This window comes from Electrona antarctica, assembly GCF_951216825.1.
Source record: "Electrona antarctica genome assembly, chromosome: 9".
Classification (NCBI taxonomy): domain Eukaryota; kingdom Metazoa; phylum Chordata; class Actinopteri; order Myctophiformes; family Myctophidae; genus Electrona; species Electrona antarctica.
Window position 1 is genome coordinate 6,992,771 of NC_136790.1, and position 25,765 is coordinate 7,018,535.

General features: G+C 44.7%; 1 protein-coding gene across 1 annotated transcript; it reads right to left on the reverse strand.

The window, feature by feature from the left end:
- Positions 1-10,924: 10,924 nt before the first annotated feature.
- Positions 10,925-25,281, reverse strand: LOC306929289 (fidgetin-like protein 2; the record flags this gene model as incomplete). Its single annotated transcript, XM_079509731.1, has 4 exons — positions 25,156-25,281; positions 22,213-22,516; positions 11,074-11,326; positions 10,925-10,979 (listed from the first exon to the last, which is right to left on the reverse strand). The coding sequence occupies exons 2-4, from the start codon at positions 22,235-22,237 to the stop codon at positions 10,925-10,927; spliced, it is 333 nt and encodes a 110-aa protein (XP_079365857.1). The 5' UTR covers positions 22,238-22,516; positions 25,156-25,281.
- Positions 25,282-25,765: the final 484 nt, after the last annotated feature.

The window sequence follows — 25,765 nt, forward strand, 5'->3', positions numbered from 1 at the left end:
TGGAAATAATAAAAAATTCCCCCCTTCCGTTTACCCTAGAACTGGAGTTCTACAACTTGGGGTCATGTGATCAGTGACATCACGTCGGTGTAAATAGACACCTCATTGGCCGTTGCAGTTCATTGTAGCCATGTGTGTCCATGCAGCGTAAGGACGAAGTCAAGCGGAAGTGCGGAAGGACAGGCACTCAAGTGACTACTGGCCAATCACAGCACGTCTTTTCCGGGATCAATGCAATCCAAATTAGCGTTATTGGCATGAGAAAACAAACGTTTACATTTCCTGTCTGATTGGCCTAGACTAGAGAACATCCCATTCTGTGACGCACGCGGAGGCTTTGCAAGCTCTCGAGATACACACACAGACACGTAACTAGATGTCAGTGGGCCCTGACGCAGGCTGATTATTATTTCCACACTGGCACACAACAACTCTGAAGGTATATTATGACATAGTTCAATGTTGAAAATAAGTTGTATTCCCCTTTAATGGAACTTTTACTTTTGTACTTTTACTCAAGTAATTTTTGATTACCAGACTTTAACGTGTAACAAAGTGTTTCTGCATTGCAATATTGATACTTTTGACTACTTTTGCACCATTACAAACCACTAACACACATAAAATACACATTGAATTTTAAAGATGGAACTGAGAGTTGGCTGAACGGCAATGTCTCCACTGACCGAGTGAACATATCTGGATACACATGTTTCAGGAAAGATAGAACCACCGGTAAAGTAGGGGGTGGTGTTCTAATCTATATTAGGGAATGTATTAAATGTGTAGAGCTTGCACTGGTTGTAAACGTGGAGTGTTTGGGACTCAACGTAATACTTTCTCCCAACATGAATTTTAACATAGTTGTACTGTATAATCCTCCATCTCATGATGCTGATTTTTACAATGAACTGAAAAGTCTTCTCTCTGCTCAGTGCTTGCGATAAATATAATGAGACCAAGGTCCAGGCACCTTGGCCGGTAGTCCGAGTCTGGCAGTGTGCCGCGGGTTCGACTCCCGATCCCGACAGCCTTTACTGCATGTCACTCCCCCATCTCTCTCCCCCATTTGGTAAATGGTAAATGGTAAATGGTGCATTTATATAGCGCCTTTATCCAAGGCGCTTTACATAGATTGTGCATTACATTCACCCATTCACACACACATTCATACACCGATTGCGGCGGAAGCCATGCAAGGTACCAACCAGCACATCGGGAGCAATTTGGGGTTCAGTGTCTTGCCCAAGGACACTTCGACATGTAGACAGGAGGAGCCAGGATTCGAACCGCCGACCCATGGATCATTGGACGACCTGCTCTACCTCCTGAGCCACAGTCGCCCTGTCCTGTCAGCCTACTGTCTGTCCCTCTATAAAAAATATAAAATAAAGGCGAAAGCCGCAAAAAAAAAACATACAAAAAGAAGTCTGTAGAGGAATTGTCCAGTAACTTTAGATCCACTGAGTCACCCCACGAGGAGACTGACAATTCCCATTCAGATGATTTCCGAATCAAAGAGGTATCCAGCGATGCCTGGGGTCGGTACTTGGACCGCTGCTGTTCACCATGTACATTAATGATCTTCCAAATACTGATAGATGACACTGTCATCTATATGTCTGCTAAAACAGCCAGCATGGCAGCTGCGCAGCTGACACAGGAATTGGAGAACATCTCAAACTGGCTAGAGTCGTCACAATTAACTTCAATGTGTATCTCTATCCGCAGCAGGCCTGCTGCGGACACCTTTGAGGTACGCATCAAAAATGAAACTCTTGCTGAAATGAGTGCAAGTAAAATACTTAGGAATAATCTTGGATAAAAACTTAAAATTTGAAAAACAGGTAAAGCATATATGCAAGAAGGTTAAACCAAATCTAAATTGTTTTCGTCATATTAGAAGGGAATTATCAACTAAAACTGCACAGCTGTACATGCATGCTATGATTTTCTCACACCTAGCATACAGCATTACAACATGGTCACAATCCTCTCAAACCGTCTTAAAACCAATAACATCAATATACAAACAGGCTATAAAAATCATGGATCAAAAACCAATGAGATGGCACCTCTGTGGTATCTTTAAAAAACACAACCTTTTTACGTTAGAAAATGTTGTGTTTTTTTCTACTATTAAATTGGTTTTTAAATGTTTACATGGTCATGTTTCACCTTTGTTCTCTGGACTGGTTGATAGACTTCCGAGCTCTGGTAGAGCAACCACACGAGCCTCAACAAGTGGTAACTGTACTGTTCCCAGGTGTAACAACTCATTCTGACAGTCTGCCTTCTCAGTAAAGGGAGCAAACCTATGGAACTCTTTGCCTACGGTTCTAAAACTAGAGTCGGATGGTAACGTGTTCTACAGAGGACTCAAACTATGGTTGAAATCAAATCAACTGTGTTCACATGTATAGCTTGACTGGTTACTAGAGTGATTATGTTTACTTGTGTATTTGAGATTATGTAATGGGTATTGTAATTTTGCTATATTATTAGAATGTATAATTTTTTGTATTTGATTGGGTGTTTTTTAAGTGTCACTGTATTTTTTAGAAAAGTCTCCTGTGGACAAGTGGTGAAAATTAGCACATGTGCTAACACACTGTAAACGATGCATCTACAATTGGTACAACTGTGCAATGAGCAATGCAATTGTTATGTCCATATCAAATAAATAAACATAAACATAAAGAAAGAGGGTGAAAGAGTGTTTGGTATAGTGTCTTTATTCCAGTCCTTTTTGAGGTAGACTAAATAACAATTTCAAGAATTCTCAACATTTGCTTCTTTTTATAACCAAGGTGAAATGAACACGAAATCCATGTCTTCAAAGATGAGGTAGAAATGGTTACAGAGGAAAAAGTACACGCTAATAATAAGCACAGTAAAAACGACTGAAATTACAAAGATAACATTGAAATCCCACATTTTGTTGGACAAATTCAACTCCGGTTGGGTCTGTGATTTTTATTTATTTTACTTAAGTGAATCTCATTCATTATTATGGCATATAATGTCATGGAACTGTGACATGAAATAAGCCAGCTAGTATTATTCACACTTTACTGGTAACATGTACTGTAGTACGTAAGTAGGTCGGAGTGGCTTATACGCTGACACCACGCTAGACAGGAACGCCCAAAAACGTCACATCCGGGGTAAGAATTTACCCCGGAATTTTCTATGGCTGCCAATGCAACTTGGTCCAATCCTTAATCACATACGGACAAACATCTATGCCGATGCTATCTAACTTGCGGAGGTAGCGTGCCTTGTCCACGGGCAACAGATCTTTCAACGTATGGCATTGCAAATACGTTTGATAATCGCTACTCTGCTCAATATTGTTTTGAAAATGCCACAAATTGCATTGCAGTGAACGAGCGAAAATCACAACTTCCCCCGTTTGTGGGCGGAGTCACAGTTTGAGGCGCTGTTTACGCGCCGTGGTGTCAGTGTTACCATCAGCTCCCAGTACTTAACCCAAGCTGTGCTACTCATATGCATTGTCGGCGGTGCCCGGGATCGAACGCATGAACTTGTGATCCAAAGGTTCGAGAGCTCATACCGACTGAGCTACCCGGAGTATTTAGTGAGTGAAGTGGTTCTGATACCTTTTAATTTATAAAGATAACTCCCTATAACTCTGAGTGTACATTCCATTTGTACAGTTACAGCAAAAAGGACATTCATTGTGTGTTCTCCACTTCATTCCTATTAAGAGTTACATAACGCCTAAGGGTCCATTTCGTTCCTAACTGTCAATGTTATTTTTATTTAGAAATTTCAAGTCTCTTGAGTTGCAGCCAGCAACTCAGTTTCAAGGGGGGTCATCAATCATTTAACCGAACCCCCCCGGAACGCCCTCAAGGACCCCTGTGGGTTCCCAGTCGAACCCCACTTCGGGAACCAATGGTTTATCGAAAACATTCTTTGCGGTAGAATTGAAGATCGTTGAGATGAAGCTAAGCGCTTGTTCCTAGAATGCCAAGATCTGCAGAGAAAAGCATTCATTACTAATGCTTTTTACCTCCTCGTCATCAATAGAGGGTATGCGCATGCATAAAGTGAGTGGCAAATCGAGTGGCAACAGATAGGACTTTTCTGTTTGGATGTATGGGCTGTCAATCAGATAGGACTTTTCTGTTTGGATGTATGGGCTGTCAATCAGATAGGACTTTTCTATTGGGATGTATGGCCTGTCAAGACCAGAAAGTAGTATTTTTTGTCACTCAGTAGGTGTTCCCGCATAACTTCCGGGTATGATGTCACGCGCATACCCTCTATTAGCATTCTTGTTTTTAAAAAGGCAGTGAGACGTGGCTTTTATTTTTGCACCTGGACAAATTTGATTTCGTAGGCCTATATTCCTGACTTTATTTTATTTTTTGTCAAAAGAAATATTTTATATTCTTCACCAATTAAGCAATAGTTTTTAGTTTTGACATTTATAAAAGGTAAGATCTGACGAGTGGTTTAAAGTAGCTAAGTACATTTACTTAAGTACAATTTGTATGTATTTGTATACTTGAGTATTTCCGAATTCCAATACTTTTTTACTTCTACCCCACTACATTTCAGATCCAAATATCGCAGTTTTTCTCCACTACTAATTATTTGAAAACTTTATGTAGGCTATTGGACAATGACACTGCAATGCCTGGCTAAAGAGCACTAAGGACTACTAAGGATGCAGTTCAACACAGTTATTAAGACATTTAATAATAATAGACATTTAACTAATCTATGATATCTGTATCTGTACGTCGTCTCGACATGTCATTTCACCACGCCGGTCCGTCAAGAGTGCTTTGCCGTTGTCGTCAGTTTGTCCATCAAAAGAAAAACAACCGTTTCCCCCTTTGCTAGCTATGGTATTGATAACACTTAGAGAGAAATACATCTATACATGATGCATTTATACATGAAGAAAATATGTTTAATATATCTAAAAAACATCATCCGTGTACATTATGGCATGTATTGTCCTTAAAAAAAATATCACAATTACATTCAACATTTCAGGCCTTGGTAAAAAACAACCAAAACTAAGTTTATCTTATTTTTTTCCCCAGAGCGTGTGTGTGTGTGTGTGTGTGTGTGTGTGTGTGTGTGTGTGTGTGTGTGTGTGTGTGTGTGTGTGTGTGTGTGTGTGTGTGTGTGTGTGTGTGTGTGTGCATGCATGTTTCCGTGGATTTGTTGAATATCGAAGGCTCTATAATAATATAACATAATAATATAGGTCTGTTGTTTCCCTGAAGTGGAAGAGAGTATCTTGTCGCTGTCGGGTGGAAACTGTGTACGTCCAAAACTGTTTTTATTATTATTGTTTAAACACATCGACTGCCAAAGATATCTAAGGACGTTTAGTGGTCTTTTCATTGGTTTACGATAGATGGCGCTCTTCGCCAACATTGCTATGAACGGTTCCAGGTTGCCGGGCGTGACGGGTAAAACCGCAAATTAAAACTCTGTCTCCGTCCCGCCTCAATGTTAAACAGATTTACAAAATTGCATTTTATCTCGGATCCTTTTTGCAGATTGCGTTTTTTGGTCAAAAAGGCGCTTTATTCAACGGCCCATAATACTAAAGAACCGATGATCGCGGTAACAAAAGGTATTTTCCGGGTGACAGAAAAGACGATCGTCCGTCACTACACACAGCGTTTGTTTACATCCGGTTCACGTCTCTGGTCCCGTTAAATTATGGACGTAGGAGGTTTCTACCCGGCAACAGTCGTATGTTGATCTTCAACATAGTCATGTGACTCCATTAGACTCCTCCTCCTTAAAGCCATGTGACTCCGTTAGACTCATAACACATACATTCTTATTTTTCTTTCTCTATATATTTTTGTTTCACTTTGTTTCGATTCGAGGTAACAATATTCTTCCTGAGTATTCAATAACAAGACTATAAATCACTCTTTTGGGAGGCGCAAAACCAAAAACAATGCATGTTTTTTAAAAAAAAGGAAAAAGAAATACTGAAAGAAGGAGAAAATACTTATGCCATTTCACAATCTAAAATCTAAAATCTAATCTAAAATCCCAGATCTCTGTCTCGTATCACGATATTGATATAACGCAGGTTTCATTAACACCTTGCTTAAAGGCGTGGCACTACAGAGGCGAGCCATCTAGAAGAGCAGGTGTGTGTGTGTGTGTCTGCAGCTAATCTCGCAAATCACTGGAGTGATCAGGACCAAATGTCTTGTGCACGCTGAACGTAGACCCAATGTCCCAATATTTAACTTTTGAAAAGATACATTTTATACTGGAAGTTAATGGATCTCGGAACGGGCAGAAATGTTGCCCAAATATGGAGATGGATAACTGACTTAGGTCTGATGTCGTCATAGATGGCATCACTGACTGGCCACATACAGTCCCAGATCAAAATGGAAGCACCGACTTTATTGTTTGTTTCTATGTGTTATGTCGGATCATGAAGATTTCATGTTCAGCTTGAGTCACGTATAATTTTCATACCGGTTGCAGCTGGTATTGGGAATTAGGATAAAAAGTGCATCCTTTTGAAAATGTGCCTGTTGTGAAGGTAGAATGAAGTTCAAATCCTTCATTTCCTTACATCTTAACAAAGTCAAAGGACAGCTTCAACCATGTGGCTGAAAGGTCTATTCATACTCCAGTTTTAGTTGATAAGGTGACCACCGGAAACTACAACATGATGTCACAGAGCCACCGGAAACTACAACATGATGTCACAGAGCCGCTTTGATCAGAGTCTCACCCCATCTCTCTGTTTTTACTTAAACTACAACATGATGTCACAGAGCCGCTTTGATCAGAGTCTCACCCCATCTCTCTGTTTTTACTTAAACTACAACATGATGTCACAGAGCCGCTTTGATCAGAGTCTCACCCCATATCTCTGTTTTTACTTAAACTACAACATGATGTCACAGAGCCGCTTTGATCAGAGTCTCACACCATATCTCTGTTTTTACTTAAACTACAACATGATGTCACAGAGCCGCTTTGATCAGAGTCTCACCCCATCTCTCTGTTTTTACTTAAACTACAACATGATGTCACAGAGCCGCTTTGATCAGAGTCTCACCCCATCTCTCTGTTTTTACTTAAACTACAACATGATGTCACAGAGCCGCTTTGATCAGAGTCTCACCCCATCTCTCTGTTTTTACTTAAACTACAACATGATGTCACAGAGCCGCTTTGATCAGAGTCTCACCCCATCTCTCTGTTTTTACTTAAACTACAACATGACGTCACTGAAAAAAAGACTCACCGCTCACGCTCACCCAAACACATCTCTGTTTTTTTGAGTGGTGTAAACCACTCCTATGACTGGCTTTGTTAGTCTGTCTGTCTGTGCTCAAAAAATGAGCATGGTTGCTACGGTCACCCAGTTCACCCGGGTGTGATTTCATTACGTCAGACATTACGTCAGACCACAGCTGATCAGTCTATATAAGACCTTACACCACTCAGTTCACACGGGTGTGATTTTTACTAACTACCATTTGGGTGGTCACTGTATCACCTAAAACTGGAGTATGAATGAAGGCCTAACCAGGGACTGGGGTTGCAAATTAGCCGTGGCTATATAGGCCTACCCTATGTACAACGCAACGGTTTCATGTTCTTCACAACTTGATACATTGTTTTTGTAGTGTCCCTGTTAAATATACGTATATAAAAAAATAGGCCTTAAGAGTGATTCAAAAAACAAACAAAAAAACAAGAAAATAAAAGACAAGAAACGGTGATGCTATAAAGAAAAGGAAATGAAAAGATAATGAGATGAAGCAGAGAAAAAGGGTGGGGGGGGATTAACATTCATTTCTCAAAGTCAGGTGAGGTACTCGGCTCTTAAAGTAGCAGTGATTGTGCTGTGAGTAATGTTATATTAATAATATTAATATTATGGCCATCACAACATTTCAGTTTATTGCTCTCTTCATTTTTGGTCTGAAATGTTGTTTTTTTGTGCATGTTGTGGTCAGAGGTATTGCCCTTTACATTAAACCCCTAAGACTTTACAACATGATGCCATCTGCAACGTCATGTTGCATCAACGTGCCATGCTGCAACATCAGCGCCACCCAGTGGTATGGCAGGGAAATAAATAGCATCCTGAGAGATACAATCGTGCCTAATAGGCTCCACGCACATAGCACCATTTTGGAAATATCTCTTCCTACTTCCGGGTCCCTTCCGACTTTAAGTAAGGCTCTGTTCCATTTAGCGTGCAGTGGTTCTCAAACGTTATTAATTGCAAGGACCCCCATAACTTTGAGTGTGAACACATGGAACCCAACGGACCCGTGAGTTACACGCTCGTACGGGCTATTTGGAACTCAAGGACACTTTGAGACCCACTAGTGCATGGAGTGTTTCCATTGAGCCAATCAGCACCCTGACTCTGTTTGACCAGAATGGAACAGAGCCTTCATTAGTATCATTAACACTGACTCTGTTTGACCAGAATGGAACAGAGCCTTCATTAGTATCATTAACACTGACTCTGGATGGAACAGAGCCTCAATTACTATCATCGGTAACAATCGGAAGAGGCCCGGAAGTAGAAAGAGTTATTTCCAAAATGGCGTTATGTGCGTATAGCTTATTTATGCTCTGTCGCACGTGGCCTCACGGCGCAGAAAACGTCCATGAAGCTCACAATGCGTTGCATCCGCGGCACGTTTTGTGAGCTTGTAGTTTGGGCTCTGTTCGGCTCAGAACACCGTCATCCCATGAAGCATGACTTTACCTTCATACTGCTTTAGACCATCTTAGCGCTGTCTGTCTATCTGACGAGGATATGCCTAAAAATAACTGCAACCCTTTACCGCAGCCTTGCAGAGGGCAAAGTGCCCCTGTGACTTCTTTGGGAGAAACGTTGAGTAATGAAAACGTTAAGAATTAAAAAAGAACAGGAGTCTCCAGTCTTGTGCCCTCCGTTCCTCCTGTTGTGCGTTTGCCCTGGTCGTTGCCGTACGAAAAGACATCGAGGCTTCTCCGGTCCTCTCTCTAGCGCCCCCCTGTGGGGTCCTCGGAGCGTGCGTGCGCCGTGGGCATCTTCACAGTCATCCTCTGCTGAGGCGAGAAGCCGTGGCGCTCCGCCCCGCCCTCCCCAGACAGGCCGCCGCCCCGAGCGGGCGGGCTGTAATCCCCCGCAGCGGGCGGGCTGTAATCCCCCGCACCACCATACGGGGGCGACATCAGGGGCTTTCCTCCGGACTTGTAGGCGTCGTGGGGGTCCGGGGGTGCGGACGGGCTGCCCATGCCGTAGTGCCCGTTGTTGTTGCCGCCGTGGCTCTTGTTGGCGCCGTGGCCGTTGCCGTACTTCCTGTAACGCGAGGAGTCCTCGTCCTCAGCGGCGCCGCCGTCCTCCTCCCCGTCCTCCGACATCTCGAAGGCCTTGCGCTTCAACGCCACCACGCCCCCTTCTGGGCTGCCCCCGCCACCCAGGCTGTGAGGAGAAGGGTTAGAGTTGATTAACACATTGGATGCCATAGATGAGTATACTGGTCTTATCAAATATAACCTCCTGGTGCCTTTAACGTGTATACTCGTAAGGTGTTTTATATTGATTCAGTTAGAGATCGCGCTACACTACTGTCTATCATTGTCTGTGTTGCGCAGCGACAAACCGGAAGTCATTGGTCCGTCCGTATATTGGTTGCCCCCTCATTGACTCCAATGTTAGCCGAAATCTTCCCACCCTTTTATATCTGAATCAATCCCAGATTCCGATTCTAATCAAAACAAGCTTTATTGACGGCCGATCGTGGCCGATTAAGATTGTTTATCCGTGAGCTAACTTTCGGTTAAGCCCTGGGGTATTTTTTTCCTTTGAAAAAGGCTGATAAGGCTCTTAATACCCTCGGCACATGAATGAAAAACAAAACAACCCTAATGAAAGATCTTGACTTAACCCTTGACCCGGAACGCATCTGTGTGTCTGCATCTGGAACAAAATATTTTCAGATGGGGGTCGGCGGCCGAATTCATTCTGCGGGTCCTTGACATCAAATAGTATGATCACCACTAACATAGAAACATAGGTTTTTTTTTTTTAAAACATTTTTTAAACATTTTGTATATCTAAATGGGTTAACATACCTTGTGTGTGAGGCGGGGGAGTATCCCCCGTAGCCACTGCCCCCAACCACGGTAGGCCGGGAGGGGCCCAGGGGTAGGGGAGGGGGGTAGGAGGCACCGGGGTGGCTGTAGGTGTGGGGGGAGGGGTAACACCCCACCGGGGTGTAGTTATAGACGGCTGTGCTGGGGCTGTAGCTGGACTGCAGCGCATGGGGCTGGGGGCAGTACCCTGCAGAGCAGACACCCAATCACATGTTAGTGTTAAGTAGACCTGTGTCCGTCGGCCACCAGCCTACTTGGGAACGATGTAAGTTGGGAACCTAGTATGCAATTCCCGTTGTCATAGCACCCGTTTTAAATGTGTCCCCTGTCTGTGTCCCATATGGAGATCTCTGTATCGTCCTGTCTGAAGAGTGCAAACTGACTGTGAAAAGTGGAATGGTTAAGTAATCAAACTTAACGATTTACAGTACATCATAAGTGCTCTCAACAAATGTTAAAGTCCATAGACTTGGCAGGCTCTAAAGTGCTCTAAGCAAACATTGGTATATCCTGAAAGTCCATAGACTTGGCGTAAAATAAGCGTAAAAAAAAGAAAGAAAAAGATTCACGTGCGTGGCTTGCGCACAACCTGAGTTAGACACAAATGTCAATTTGACCAAAAAATGACTAACGACGTGCAGGTGTGTATGAAAGAGCTTACCTGCGGGCAGGTAGGAGGTGCCGTTGTACGATGCGGGCGGGTAGTCCTGAGGCGAGGAAGCGGAGCCGTAGCCCGTATCCGATGTAGCCACCAGCGCCACCTTGCCGCCCGCTAAGGCCTCTAGTCCGGGGTAGCACTCCAGGGCCGACGGCGCCCCCCAGGGCTCGGCCTCCGTCTTTAGGTAAGGTCCCGGGGGTCCCTCGGCGACATAGCAGCCGGCACCGAGGGGCCGCGAGGAGGAGTCGTAGCAGGGCACTCCAGAAGAGTACTTCTCGGCGTAGCGCTTGAGCAAGGAAGAGGCGCTGAGCGCCGATATGTCGTCGCTGGCCCACGTCGGGTAGCCGCTGGCGGCAGGGGGGCCGTAGCCGCTGGCGGGGGACCGACGGGCGGCGTACGGGTCGGCGTTGTGGTGCTTGTGGTGGCCACCGGGGGGCGACGTGGTGGACGACACGTCCAGGTGCTGCTCGGCCCACGGGGACAGGGGCGCGCCGTGGTCACCTGACCAGTGCATCTTCAACAGATCTGACAGACCACAGGAGAGGACAATTTATTAATAAGAATGCTCAAAGCTGACAGTGGCTGCAGACTGTTGTAGAGAAACTCAGTAAATGACCAGGAGGTTGTCTGAAAAACTACATTCTAAAATGACACAGATATTTTCCCAGTTTTAGTGGGTTCATAATTATCTTAGCTGAAAAGAGCCAAGATAACCCCCCAGCCCCAGGCTGGTCTCCACAGCAACCCCCCCCCCCCCAATCAATGTTTTGATCTATGTTTGTTATCTCTCCTAATGGTACCAACATCAATACTCTACAGCATGGAATCTTATTCAACGACAACACAATATTCTAAGACAAGTTTTGGGTCTGAGAGGAATGTCATCAAATGTTGCGTGCAGTACTTAACATCAGCAAGAGTACACATGTTACCAACAGGAATCTGTATGATGGAATGCCAAGGGTGAGCCATCAAATAGCAGCCCAGAGAATGAGACTAGCAGGACACTGCCAAAGACACCAAGAGCTGCCAGCCAGCAAAGTAGTGCTGTGGGAACCAACACATGGGCACATGGTCACGAGGACCTCCCCCATTAAGTGGATGTACTCATGATTGACAAGGGAGCGCAAAGCACCAATGAGCTGGCCAGATGTATGGAGAACCGGGATGACTGGAAGCGACAATAGTCTGAGGATAACCTAAGCTGAATTCCAATACCAAAAATCTCGGCAACTCGCTCACTCACACTCGGTCACTCCAGCATGGCAGTGTTACAGGGAAATTGGTGACCTGCTGAAATAGGCCTACCCTGTATGTGAGTTCAACCTAGCGGCATTTAGGCCACGTATTTAAAGACCTCCATATAAGTTATGTGACATTCACAAGATGGTCGCATATTCCAGCAGGTCACAAATTTCACCATAACACTGCATGCTAGAGTGTGAGTGAGCGAGTGGCCGAGATCTTTGGTATTGGAATTTGGCCCTAGAGCGAGACTAGGCTATACCAGAAGGATGCAGTAGGCTTAGGCTATACATAATACAGACAGTGCATGCTTGTCTGCTGGTGCTAGTGAGGTGTGACAGCCTGGGTACAGTGTACACTACAGTATGTGGCTCTTGGTCAGCTCACTTTCTTTCTTTCTACCTTACTTACTTTTTTTCTTATTGCGAACGCAGTGAGCACTAACTATGAGACCTAGCAGAACATGTCTGTCTGTCTGTATGTCTGTGTGTGTGTCACGCGGTAACACCACCCGCCCGCCACCAGAGTGCGCAGCTGTATCACACACAAAACACACACACACACACACACACACACACACACACACACACACACACACTTAACGTAAAAAAATGTAACTTAAAAAAAAACTTACAAAAACGTACAAAAAAAAACTTTAAAAAAAACTTAAAGAAAACTTAAAAAAAGAACACACACATGCACGCACACATACACACACTAAAAAAATTACTTAAAAACATAACTTAAAAAAAAGATAACTTAAAAAAAACCTTAAAGTACGTAATTTATTCTAATTGTTGTTATTGCAATTTACGAGATGCGTTCGCTTCCCGCGTTCGTGCGTCTTACTTGTTATACTCAAAGCTTATGGTGTCTCTCAACCTGCTCCACAGGTACACAAGCCAGGACCCTAGAGCCTGCCCTAAATCTAAACCTGCTCCACAGGTACACAAGCCAGGACCCTAGAGCCTGCCCTAAATCTCAACCTGCTCCACAGGTACACAAGCCAGGACCCTAGAGCCTGCCCTAAACCCCTGCAGCTACATGCATCATTGCATCTTTGTATCACATATTTGTGTCACTGGCTTCCATTGACAATGAATGGTAGACTGTATCTTTGTGTCTGCCTGTGTGAACGCACCATTACTGTCATTTTGGGACCCGTAATCAACAAAAATGTTGTACCTTTGAAAACTATTGTATTGAATGTAGTGTGATTTAGTGAGTAACAAGGAAGGAAAGAAATCGCACGTGTGAAGTGAGGGGCGCTCCACGCTCTTATTATCATACATGGTCATACATCATCACATTCCGACCAATCACTTTTGATGTCCTCACTTTTCTATCCTCACTTTTTGAGGGGCGCTAGGCGCTAGCCCCTCCTATAATCAGCTATAGTGTAGATTCTTGTCCTAACACAAACATTAAATGCCATTGACAGTGAATGGAGAATTTACGTCATAATTATGTTGACGAGCAAATCGACAATGAATGGATGATGTACTGTACAATGATAAGACCCCCCCTCACTTCGCGCGGGTGTGATTTTTATCCTCACATTCCGTGCTCAGCCAATCAAATCATCGCTATGGGGCACACACAAAGCTGGGCATAGGAGGGGCTAGCGCCCCTCAAAAGATAGAAAATCGTAACCCATGGACACCCCCACCACTATTGTCAGGTGGGTCTATGATGGACACACCCGACGCAATTGTGGTGGTCCCCAGGTTGCTCTTAGTCAGGATGGTGGTCCCCAGGTTGCTCTTAGTCAGGATGGTGGTTCCTGGGTGAAAACCAGTTGGCTTAAAGCAAACATTAAAAGTCCACATGACGTCATTCCTGAAAGGCTCAATAATCCCTTTACAGCATCTTCAAGTGGTTAAAACATGGCATTAGGTCCAAGAAGACCATACTTTACTGAAGACAGCTGGGGCTATACTGACGTCCTTCTCAGATCTGAATCATCCAATGGCTCGTGCTTCAGCATTAGACATCTGTGTTTTGAAATCCGGATAATGGTGAGGGGGAAGGGGGGGAGGGGGGGGGGGGGGTGATGAGGGAAGGAGCCCCTAACCCTAATCTATCTCCTCACCATGGTCTCTGGCCCTGTCTTGGGACTTTAGACGCAGGAGGAGACAGAGATCTCAAAGCCTGCTGGGTTTACCAAGAGACAGATGAACGTTAAGCCAGTCTGTTAACTATCACTGTATCTAGAGGGTATGCGCATGACATCATCGTACCTGGAAGTTATGCGGGAACGCCCACTGAGTGGCCAAAAACTACTTTCTGGCCTTGACAGCCCATTCAGCCAAACAGAAAAGTCCTGTCTGATTGCATTAAACAATGTTAAACTCACCAACATTGCAGCTGTACGAAAAGCTTGAATTATCCTCTTTCTATCTGCAAAGTTTTTGTTTCATGAAACAGAAACAAAAACATGAAATTGACTCATTGTTATTGTCCTGTATGTGTAACATTATGTGTCTCTTCTCTTGGTCAGTTCACACTATCCTGACCTGACCTGCTAAATAGCTGTGATAGACACATGAACACAACATGGCCTTAGGCGTGTGTGTGTGTGTGTGAGTGTGTGTGTGTGTGTGTGTGTGTGTGTGTGTGTGTGTGTGTGTGTGTGTGTGTGTGTGTGTGTGTGTGTGTGTGTGTGTGTGTGTGTGTGTGTGTGTGTGTGTGTGTGTTATTGTGGGAAAAATCTGTATCAGCAGATACTCAAAATCAAATGACGGGAGCAAAAAAAAAAAAAAGAACGTGATCGGGACATCCATACAGTATTATAGCATAGCATAGCATTCCTGTCCTGATTTTCATTTTTCCCAACTTGCATCGTTCCCAAGTAGGCCGGTGCCCGATGGGTACAGGTCTAGTTATACAGAAGGAGAAAGAGGAAAAACCACAGCAGTGAATGACACTGCATTACTGCCTAAACACACGGTCACATGTCAGGTCATGGTAGTGGGGGGCGGGGGCTTTACTCGTGGTCCAGTGTATGGTCAGTGTGGGCAATTATGGGTTAATCAGATGAGAGTGACCGTGTGGGGGAGGGGAGGCACAGGAATGGGATTTTGGGGGATTGGTGGTCGGTTGTGTGAAAAACCAGAGATGGAACGAGAGACACAGAGAGAGAGAGAGAGAGAGAGAGAGAGAGAGAGAGAGAGAGAGAGAGAGAGAGAGAGAGAGAGAGAGAGAGGGGGGGGGGGGGAGGGAGAGAGAAAGGGAGATGGAGAGAGAGAGAGAGAGAGAGAGAGAGAGAGAGAGAGAGAGAGAGAGAGAGAGAGAGAGAGAGCAAAAACAACACATCCTTAGGGAGCAAGAGCTGCATGCATTAAAACCATGACTCAGCACACACACACACACACACACAATTCAATTCAAAGGGCTTTATTGGCATGAGAAAACATACGTTTACATTGCCACACACACACACACACACACACACACACACACACACACACACACACACACACACACACACACACACACACACACACACACACACACACACACACACACACACAATGGTCTGTCGGGTGGACACCTCATATATTGCACAACTGTTACTTTTCTGGATTCAAAGCAGCAGATCTACAAACTCAAAACGCGTCACTTCAGTCCACGTTTTGAGTTTGTAGATCTGCCACTTTTGGAGCTTTTGCATAACGCTGTAGTATGATGATCAAGTAGGACGTCGATTTAGGAAACAACACAAAGTTAAACTAGAAAAAGTGCCCTTCTGGGCACAGGTCTCCACCAGGAGGATAGGACTGTTTGGCAAAATGTTTAGGAGTAATATAAACATGTTTGCCTTTGATGGCAATTGGATGATTTGAGGCATTTTGTTCCAAAAATGAGTTTTGCAAAAATCAACCTGTTGGTGGCGCTATAACAGGCCAATGTGAAAAGGGTGGGATATATTCCTCAGCCTAGTAAGAAAATGTGTGAAAGATTTCAGGTAAATTGCATGCTGCGTTCATGATTTGAGGCTTTTGTTCAAAACGGAGCAATCTTGCAAACTGTGAAAGCCAATTATAGCCAATTAGGATGGAATATGAAATATCGGACAGATCCGACTTGAGCACATGACGATAGAGATACTGTGTAATGATTTGTGAGATTTTTGGACAGAATCTGGAGGAGTAATATCAAAAAATGTGTTTTACAAAAGTCGGCCTCCTGGTGGCGCTATAAAAGGCAGATGCGGAAAATGCAGGGCAAAGGTTTGTCCTTGGCCTCTAGGGAGTGTGCATGCAACGTTTCATGCAGATCGGTGCAGTTTTAGGTAAAAATTTTGAAAAGCTGCCTCATGGTGGCGCTATAACAGGCCGTTCTGGAAAATGCGGGGCAGAGGTTCATCGTTGGCATCCAGGGAGTGTGTGTGCAAAGTTTGGCATCGACCGGGTTAACGGTGCCGGAGATTAGCTGTTCACAGACGGACGGAAGGACGGACACACACACACACGGACGGAGTGCAAAACATACTCTCTCCCCATGCCTTCGGCCTGGTGGAGACAAATATGGATCTATAGCAACTAAATGTACTTTAATGATCATTATGTTTGCTCTGTGGATCAGCTAGCCAATAGGAACACAGATGTAGTCAGTGCTCAGTGAGTAGCGTTAGGGTTAGGGAGCCTAGCGGAGCGGGCAGGATGAGTCAGTGTGTAGGAATGTCTGGAATCCATCCTGAGATCAATTTACACAAGTTCCACATGCGCACACGCACACACACACACACACACACACACACACACACACACACACACACACACACACACACACACACACACACACACACACACACACACACACACACACACACACAGAGCATGGTTCCACAGCACGCACGCACACACGCGTATTACTATCCTTGGAAGGACATTAGCATTTTTAGGAAGGCGATTTTATGAGTTGTATTTTAAGTCCTCTGGGCCTAAAGCAGAAAATAGCCTAATAAGCTTATACAATGTGTCACTGCACTTTTGTTTTTGTTCTTTTTTTACAACAAAATATCACGGTCATTAGTCCACTCTGGATTACTGGTTGAAATAATTATCATAATCATTGATTTTCATGGACAGGATCTCGAGGCGAAGTCATGGCGGGTATGCGGCTCCGTAAGCTAAGGCAGGGGTTCTCAACGTTTTTGGCCGGGGACCCCCGGAAATGCTTTGGCAATGTCTCGGGACCCCCGCCCCGCCCCCTCCCTACCCCCAATATAAATTGACTGCTACAATAACCTTAAACCATTTTGGGCGGGAACCCCTTTTGGTGTTTTAAGCATTGTTATAATTTAGCTATTGAAAAATAGCAGATCTACAAGCTCGTAGCGCGCCACCGAGTGGCGCGCTACGAGCTTGTAGGTCTGCTATTTTTGAAAAATCGTGAAAATAAAAAAAATAAAAAATCCTTTTTTTTTTTTTTTGAAAATAATTTGGGGACCCCCTAAAATAATTTGGCGACCCCCCGAGGGGTCGCGACCCACGGGTTGAGAACCCCTGAGCTAAGGGTTGCTTCACTGCTTTTTGCAGATGATGTGGTCCTGATGGCACTATCAGGACCATCGGTCCAGCTCTCACTGGACCGGTACGCAGTCGAGTGTGCGGCCGCTAGGATGAGGATCAGTGTCTCCAAATCTGACTCCATGGTTCTCAGCAGGAAACCGATGGATTGTGTCCAAGTAGGGAATGAGACTTTACCCCAGGTGAAGGAGTTCAAGTATCTCAGGGTCTTGTTCACGAGTGAGGGGAGGACGGAGAAGGAGATCAGCCGGAGAATCGGAGCGGCAGGGGCGGTATTGCAGTCGCTGTACTGCACTGTTGTGCCGAAAAGAGAGCTGAGCCAGAAGGCTCACAAGCTCACGACGTGTCGATGTAGATCGGCTAATTGAACTACTCAACAAAATATTTTCAAAATAGTAAAAGAGGCAAAGTCGTGGGGGTTTAGGGATCGTTTAGGGACGAAAATAGAGCCCTAGGTCTGTGTTGATGGTGTAGTCATTCTATTCAATAGCTCACAATTGTCAATATATTTACTCTTATAGTTTCAGTCATCATAGCTTAGTTTTTATTTAGTTTTCGTCAGTGAAAAAAGGTAATCGACGAACATTCTTTGTCATAGTTTTAGTCGAAGAAATCAACACTGCTCAAAACACCCTAGTAGTCCTGAGTCTCTCTCTCTGCTGTAGTAAAAAATAATAGCTCCTGTGTGTCCGAAGTCTGTGTGGTCAGCTCTCCCATCCCCCACCTCCCAGAGCCACACACACACACACACACACACACACACACACACACACACACACACACACACACACACACACACACACACACACACACACACACACACACACACACACACACACACACACACACACACACACACACGTGCGCACACATTATTACCATGCTTGTGAGGACGTCAGCCATTTTTAGGAAAAGTGATTTCATGAATGCCATTCTAACCCTATAACCCTCAAATAGTACACCTACAAGCTCACATTGCACGTGCAACGCACACACGCACGCACGCACGCACACATTGTGAGCTTGTTGTAGATCTGCTATTTTCGGTGCCACACGCGTAACGCAATGTTGGTATTGGAGTATGTATGCATATGTTATTGATCCGTCCAGCGGTATTTTGACATACGTACATATTTCTATAAATAGCTGGTTGTGCATCACCTGGACATCGCTGTTGTTGGAACGTAACTTATTAACCCTCAAACAAAATGTGACTATACTAGCTGGGGGATTTTATTGGTCCTCTCAAGTATAGCAACTCTCTAAAGTAGCAGATCTACAAGCATGTTTAGGCCTCATTCACACGTACCAAACACCAATCAAGCAAATGTTTGGTCGTTTTTTTGTTTTTTTGGGCCACCCCCCTCATCAAACAAAATGTTTTGGTCAAACCATGTGACTCCCATTGGAAAAGCATTGTGGTGGCCCAAAAAAACAAAAAAACGACCAAACATTTGCTTGATTGGTGTTTGGTACGTGTGAATGAGGCCTTGTAGAACTGCTAATCTGTGCATGCATGTGTGTGTGTGTGTGTGTGTGTGTGTGTGTGTGTGTGTGTGTGTGTGTGTGTCATTCATCATGGTGTAATTAAAGGTCGTTGACACCCGGTTACTAGCGTTCCGCCTCATTCATGGCAGCACTTCACTCTTGCTAGCTAGCGGCTAACGAGAGGCGGTCATTAGCGTGTCTGTGTGACATGGGCCGTCATTATGGTGTGTGTGTGTGTGTGTGTGTGTGTGTGTGTGTGTGTGTGTGTGTGTGCGTGCGTGCGTGCGTGCGTGCGTGCGTGCGTGCGTGCGTGCGTGCGTGCGTGCGTGCGTGCGTGCGTGCGACATTATGGGAACAATGCATAATGATGCACTGTGTTTAATGCAAAACATGCACTGAAACGTCCTTTTAGAATGATACGTCCTTTTTTCTGTCTCTTAATGCTTTATAGTTTTAAACAAATGGTGTACTGTTTTGTAATCATTGCTATAGAGTGTGTGTTCAGTAAGTGTTAAATAGTTCTATATTGTGACAGTAATAATTGCTATAGAGTGTTTGTTCAGTAACAGGGTTCTGAACAATTCTCTTTAATAAACATCGATGTGTGTGTACTACTGCGTGCGTGCGTGCGTGCGTGCGTGCGTGCGTGTGTGCTGCGTATACAAGGCGGACATTATGTGGCGTGACAGTGAGAGACTTTTTAAGGTGGAATGTGTCAGATGTATGCCAGTAAATGGCACGCAACTCTCCCAACCACCAACATGCCTATATGCTGTCTGTACCAGCTAGGCTTTCACACAATATTCTACAATTTACAATTTACAATTTAGGCTATTTAGCAGACCCTCTTAATCCAGAGTGATTTACAGTGAGCAAGTAAGTAAGCGTCGTGGCTATAGTGCAAGTGCTACGGCAAGTGCTACGGCAAGTGCTACGGGCTAAGATGGAGTCTGAAGAGGTGGGTTTTCAGACTGCGGCGGAAGATGGGGAGTCAATCTGCAGTTCTGATTGCAATGGGAAGTGCGTTCCATAGTTTTGGAGCCAGAAGGGAGGAGAGTTTGTATTATTTCTCACAATAATACAATATTACACTATTTGAATATCTAAGCCAGGGGTTCTCAACCCGTGGGTCGCGACCCCTCGGGGGGTCGCCAAATTATTTTAGGGGGTCCCCAATTTATTTTCAGAAAAAAAAAGAAAAAAAAAAGATTTTTTTTAAAATTTTATTTTCACGATTTTTCAAAAATAGCAGACCTACAAGCTCGTAGCGTGCCACTCGGTGGCGCACTATGAGCTTGTAGGTCTGCTATTTTTCAATAGCTAAATTATAACAATGCTTAAAACACCAAAAGGGGTTCCCGCCCAAAATGGTTTAAGGTTATTGTAGCAGTCAATTTATATTGGGGGTCGGGAGGGGGCGGGGCGGGGGTCCCGAGACATTGCCAAAGCATTTCCGGGGGTCCCCGGCCAAAAACGTTGAGAACCCCTGATCTAAGCCACGACTCAACACTGTACATCAAACTCTAATCATCGCTGATATATTCTTTTTTAATATTCTTTTTATTTTATTTGTATGTTTTCATAAATAAGTGCATGGCCATATATATAACTGCAGCAGATGTGCAGCTGCCCTGCTTCATACTGTAGGACGCGGTGTAGATGGGCTTGTAGATCGGCTATTTTCCAACGTTTATATACGGTACTGCACGTATAGCGTATGACAGTGGTTCCAAAAGTGGGGTCCGGGGACGCCCAGGGGTCCTTGAGGGAGTTCCAGGTGGTCCCCATAGCTAAATGATAGTTTGGAACCAAATGGGCCTGTAACTCTGAGAGTGTACAAATGGACCCTAACATGTCCATTTGGTTCCATTTGTACACACAGAGTTAACATTGATTTTACAATATAAATTGGGGTCCCAGAGATAGAAATGCCATTCAATGGGGGTCCTTGAAATTAAACGGGTTGAGAATCACAGCTAGAGCCGTACAAATCTTCTCTTATAGAGGGTCTCTGGCATATCTTTTCAAATGGGGGTCCGCGGGCTAATACATGTCAATTTGGGGGTCCTTGACATGAAAAAGTTTGGGAACCACTGGTGTATGATACTTTTGTACTTTTACTCGAGTAACATTTTGAAGGCCTGTCATCCTAGTTGTTACAGAGCATTTTTACATCAAGGTATTTGCTATAAAGTCGGACAATCTCTTTGGAATCTCCAGAAATAAAGGATAGAATCCCTGATGAATTATTCCAATCATGTCAGAGTGTTAATCCGGTTAAAGCTGGACCTAATCAATAACCTGATCAATAACGTGAGAATATTCATCAGTGTTCATCATAGCAGTCCTGTCTGTTGAATAACACACCATTTTAGTTTTAGTCCTATTTTAGTCATCTGAAATGGTTTAGTCTAAAGTCTAGTCGTAGTCGACTAAATAAATAAATCTAGCCTTAGTCAAGGTTATTATAGTTAACGAAAACTAACAAAGTAACAGAAACTTAAAACAATAATAAATAAATAAACTGAACTACAATAACCCTTATAGATGATGATGTTGTGATCTAGCCTATATCACTTTTTTTTTCATTGGCACGTTTGACTGTCAAGGTGTAAACTAATGAAGTACTGTCTCCTCATAAACACATGAAAAACTGGAAGAAATACAAAAATCACAGCACTCCATCTTTAAGTCTTAGTCAACAGAAAGAACAGTTCTTTGAACACAGTGACTGACAACAACAGGACAGGCTGAGAAAGCAAAGCAGACCAAAACATTCCTCAATGCAAAATAAACTCCTCAGCTGTTGAACACATCAGCCTCTCTCTCTCTCTCTCTCTCTCTCTCTCTCTCTCTCTGGACTCTGGAAAGACTGTGGCTAATACAGAAGCTAATGTAGTTGCGCGCGCAGAAACAGTGCAGGTGAGGCCCTAACAACCATGCCTATAGAAAAAACTCAGTTGTGTGTCTCAAACAATACGATTATAGGCAGAATCGTGGAAAGTTTAGAATTTTTGGTGGTCCCATTTTAACTTTCCGCAACATCAGCGGTTGTTGCGATTAACTGCACTACAATAATTCACCATAATGTGCTGTGCGCGTCACCCAGGGAATTAGGTGGTTTAAAATAAAACTAGGACTTACTGTTTGGGGTGGCAGGACTGAGCATTCTGCAGTCCTGGCCCCGGGTGGGAGAGGGGAGGGGAGGGGAGGGTCCACTCAGTGCTGTCGGGGGTCCGGCAGCGTCATGGTGCTGCTGCTATGGTGGAGCTCATGCAGCCGTCCTGGGGTGCCTTTGGGAGGGGTAGAGCCCCCCCCTGGGGTGCTGGTTGGGGTGGAGCCCCCCCCACCCCTGGGTGACGCTACAGGCTGTGCTAGTGGCTGGAGGTGTTCTGCTGCGGAGCTCCATGACTCATCTTCATCATCATCATCTCACACCCCCACAGTCCTCTGACATCATGACACCTGAGGAGAATGAACACGCACGCACGCACGCACGTACGCGGACGATCGTGTTACTATACTTGCGTGGACGTCAGCGTGTTTAAGGACGGGAGTTTTTTGTGTGCCATTTTCACCATTTTGAATATCCTATAAACCTCAAAAGGGGGCATGAGCAGATCTACAAGCTTCAAAGCATGCCACAGCGTGACGCGTTGTGAGTTTGTTCTCTGCTATTTGTGGTGAAGAGACTTGGGGCTCCATTTTCGTCACCGCTAACCCCCTTATCCCTAAACTTCTTTGCCTTTTTTTACTATTGTGCAAATCATTTTTGAATAGTTAAAATGGCCAGTCCACAAGCTCAGAATGTGTCAATGTAGATTGGCTAGTTGAACTATTCAAAAATGTTTTTCAAAATAGTAAAAAAGGCAAAGAAGTTTAGGGATAAGGGGTTTAGCGGTGACGAAAATGGAGCCCATAGTGTACTGTAGACTGTTTGTTTTGTTGTTGTTGGGTCTGTTTGACTAGAGGCCAGGGTCTAAGTAACCTCGCGTCACCAGACTGTCCACCTCAGAGGAAAGCCTGTCTGTGTTTCTAAATCGCTGTGTGATCGGCCTAAAATAAAAAAATAAATACAAAAATAAAAATAAATGTTTGTGGTTTCCAGCTTTTTCGGCATCGCTTTGTTTTGGTACCCCTGTTTGTTTTTAGACTCGCCAGTCACTACGAGTTGGAATAAAAGATGTATAATATACAGACAAACTATCCCAAGACATACTTGAAGAAACGTGTCGGATTCATGCGACGCATCAAGGCTTTTATTGGATAGGCCCTAAAATTACGATGTACTTGATCTCCGGGATCTCCGGGCCACCCCTGGACAGTCAAGGACCACCCCTCGACAGTCAAGGGCCACCCCTGGACAGTCAAGGGCCACCCCTGGACAGTCACGGGCCACCCCTGGACAGTCACAGGCCACCCCTGGACAGTCACGGGCCACCCCTGGACAGTCACGGGTCCACCCCTGGACAGTCACGGGTCCACCCCTGGACAGTCACGGGTCCACCCCTGAACAGTCACGGGTCCACCCCTGGACAGTCACAGGCCACCCCTGGACAGTCAAGGGCCACCCCTGGACAGACACGGGTCCACCCCTGAACAGTCACGGGTCCACCCCTGGACAGTCACAGGCCACCCCTGAACAGTCACGGGTCCACCCCTGGACAGTCACAGGCCACCCCTGGACAGTCAAGGGCCACCCCTGGACAGTCAAGGGCCACCCCTGGACAGTCACAGTCACGGGCCACCCTTGGGTGCCATGGCACCCACTTTGAGAAGGCCAGCCCTAAACCTAAACAACCTAATTGTAACTCTAAAAAATATGCACCGGTGTATATGTTTTAACAAGAGAAAGTACAATTTAATTATCTTGAGAGGAGCAGGAAAATGCATGGCTCTCCAAAAGTATCTTATTCTGTGAACGGTATTGTGTGTGTGTGTGTGTGTGTGTGTGTGTGTGTGTGTGTGTGTGTGTGTGTGTGTGTGTGTGTGTGTGTGTGTGTGTGTGTGTGTGTGTGTGTGTGTGTGTGTGTGTGTGTGTGTGTGTGTGCAGCTGTCAGACAGACAGACATCAAGACACACACATGCACACGCACACGCGCACACGCACGCGCACACACACGACCATCCGACTAGTTTATCTGGATTGTCACGTTTTAAATCATAGGTGTTTCACTCAAAGCCTTCCGGCGAGAAGCAGCAAATTAAACTAGACCATTAGAGGTTTAGTTTACCAAGGCAGCGTTGTGTGTGCGTGCGTGTGCGTGCGTGTGTGAGTGTGTGTGCGCGCGCGAACAGAGGGAGGGAAGTTATTGCAGTGACCACTAAAGCACAGAATGGTCAGGCAAGGAAAGGTATTATTACAGACTGATGCTTTAAAAAAAAAACACCCATGGACCATATGGCCAACAACACACTGACCACAAATCAAGAACTTTGTACTCTCTCTCTCTCTCTCTCTCTTAAGGTCAGAGCTGTGCACTTTTAGGCTATGAATGCAATATGTTAATAAACGATGCATAACGTATTTGACAGGGAATAAAGTGCAGGCTAGTTTATAAGTGGCCACAGAGTGAGGCAATAAACCACAGATATACAGATAAACGGTGGACATAAATAATATCACAAGACACACGCACGCACGCGCGCACACACGCACACACACGCAGAGAGAGAGAGAGAGAGAGAGAGAGAGAGAGCATGCAAACGGACAGGAATGTGCAGGACGATCGAGTGTAGCCTGGCTAATAAGCCAGACGCGAATCAGCCGTTGGCAAGTGTGATACGAGTCTTGCTTATTATTGTGTGTGTGTGTGTGTGTGTGTGTGTGTGTGTGTGTGTGTGTGTGTGTGTGTGTGTGTGTGTGTGTGTGTGTGTGTGTGTGTGTGTGTGTGTGTGTGTGTGTGCGTGTGTGCGCGCGTGCGTGAGAGAGAGAGAGAGAGAGAGAGAGAGAGAGAGAGAGAGAGAGAGAGAGAGCAGATGTAGGCTCTGTAGTAGCCTATAGTCCTACGTGTTATTATCATGTTATGATTGTTATCCTGTGTATGCATTTAAAACACTGTATTGTGTGGAAGTCATAAGCCTCACCTGTTCATGCCTGTAGCTCTGGTAGAGAAGCTTCTTCTGTTTAATAAGAAATGCATGTAAATAATCCACTTTATTTCCACAAAGTCTGAGCAGACAAACTGCACGAGAACTGATCCTGACGTCTCTCTCTCTCTCTCTAGTAGTATGTGGATGGAACTCTACCCTTCACTGCTTGCTGCGCTCTCTCACTGGTGTTGCCAGATTGTGCAATAGATATAAGCTACCCGTTTTATGAAAACAAGCCAACACCACAAATCATGCATGGTATGGGGGTCCTAGAAAGTAGAACATTGGCTATTTTGTTCTAAATGTTAAAACATAAAATATTTGACAAATGTTTTTGAGGGGCGCCCTCCTGTGCCCAGCCTTCCGGGTTTGTGTAAACACAAACATTGGCTTGTGATTGGCTGATCACCTTATAGCGATGATTTGATTGGCTGAGCAAAGTACATATTGAAGATAAAAGTGAGGACAGAAAAGTGAAGACGGTAAAGTGAGGACACAAATTGTGATTGGCCAGAATAAGATGATGTATGATGATAAGAGCTTTCCACAATTACAAAACCTGTAGGCCTATATAAAATTAAGTCTGATCATGTAGTGCATTTTC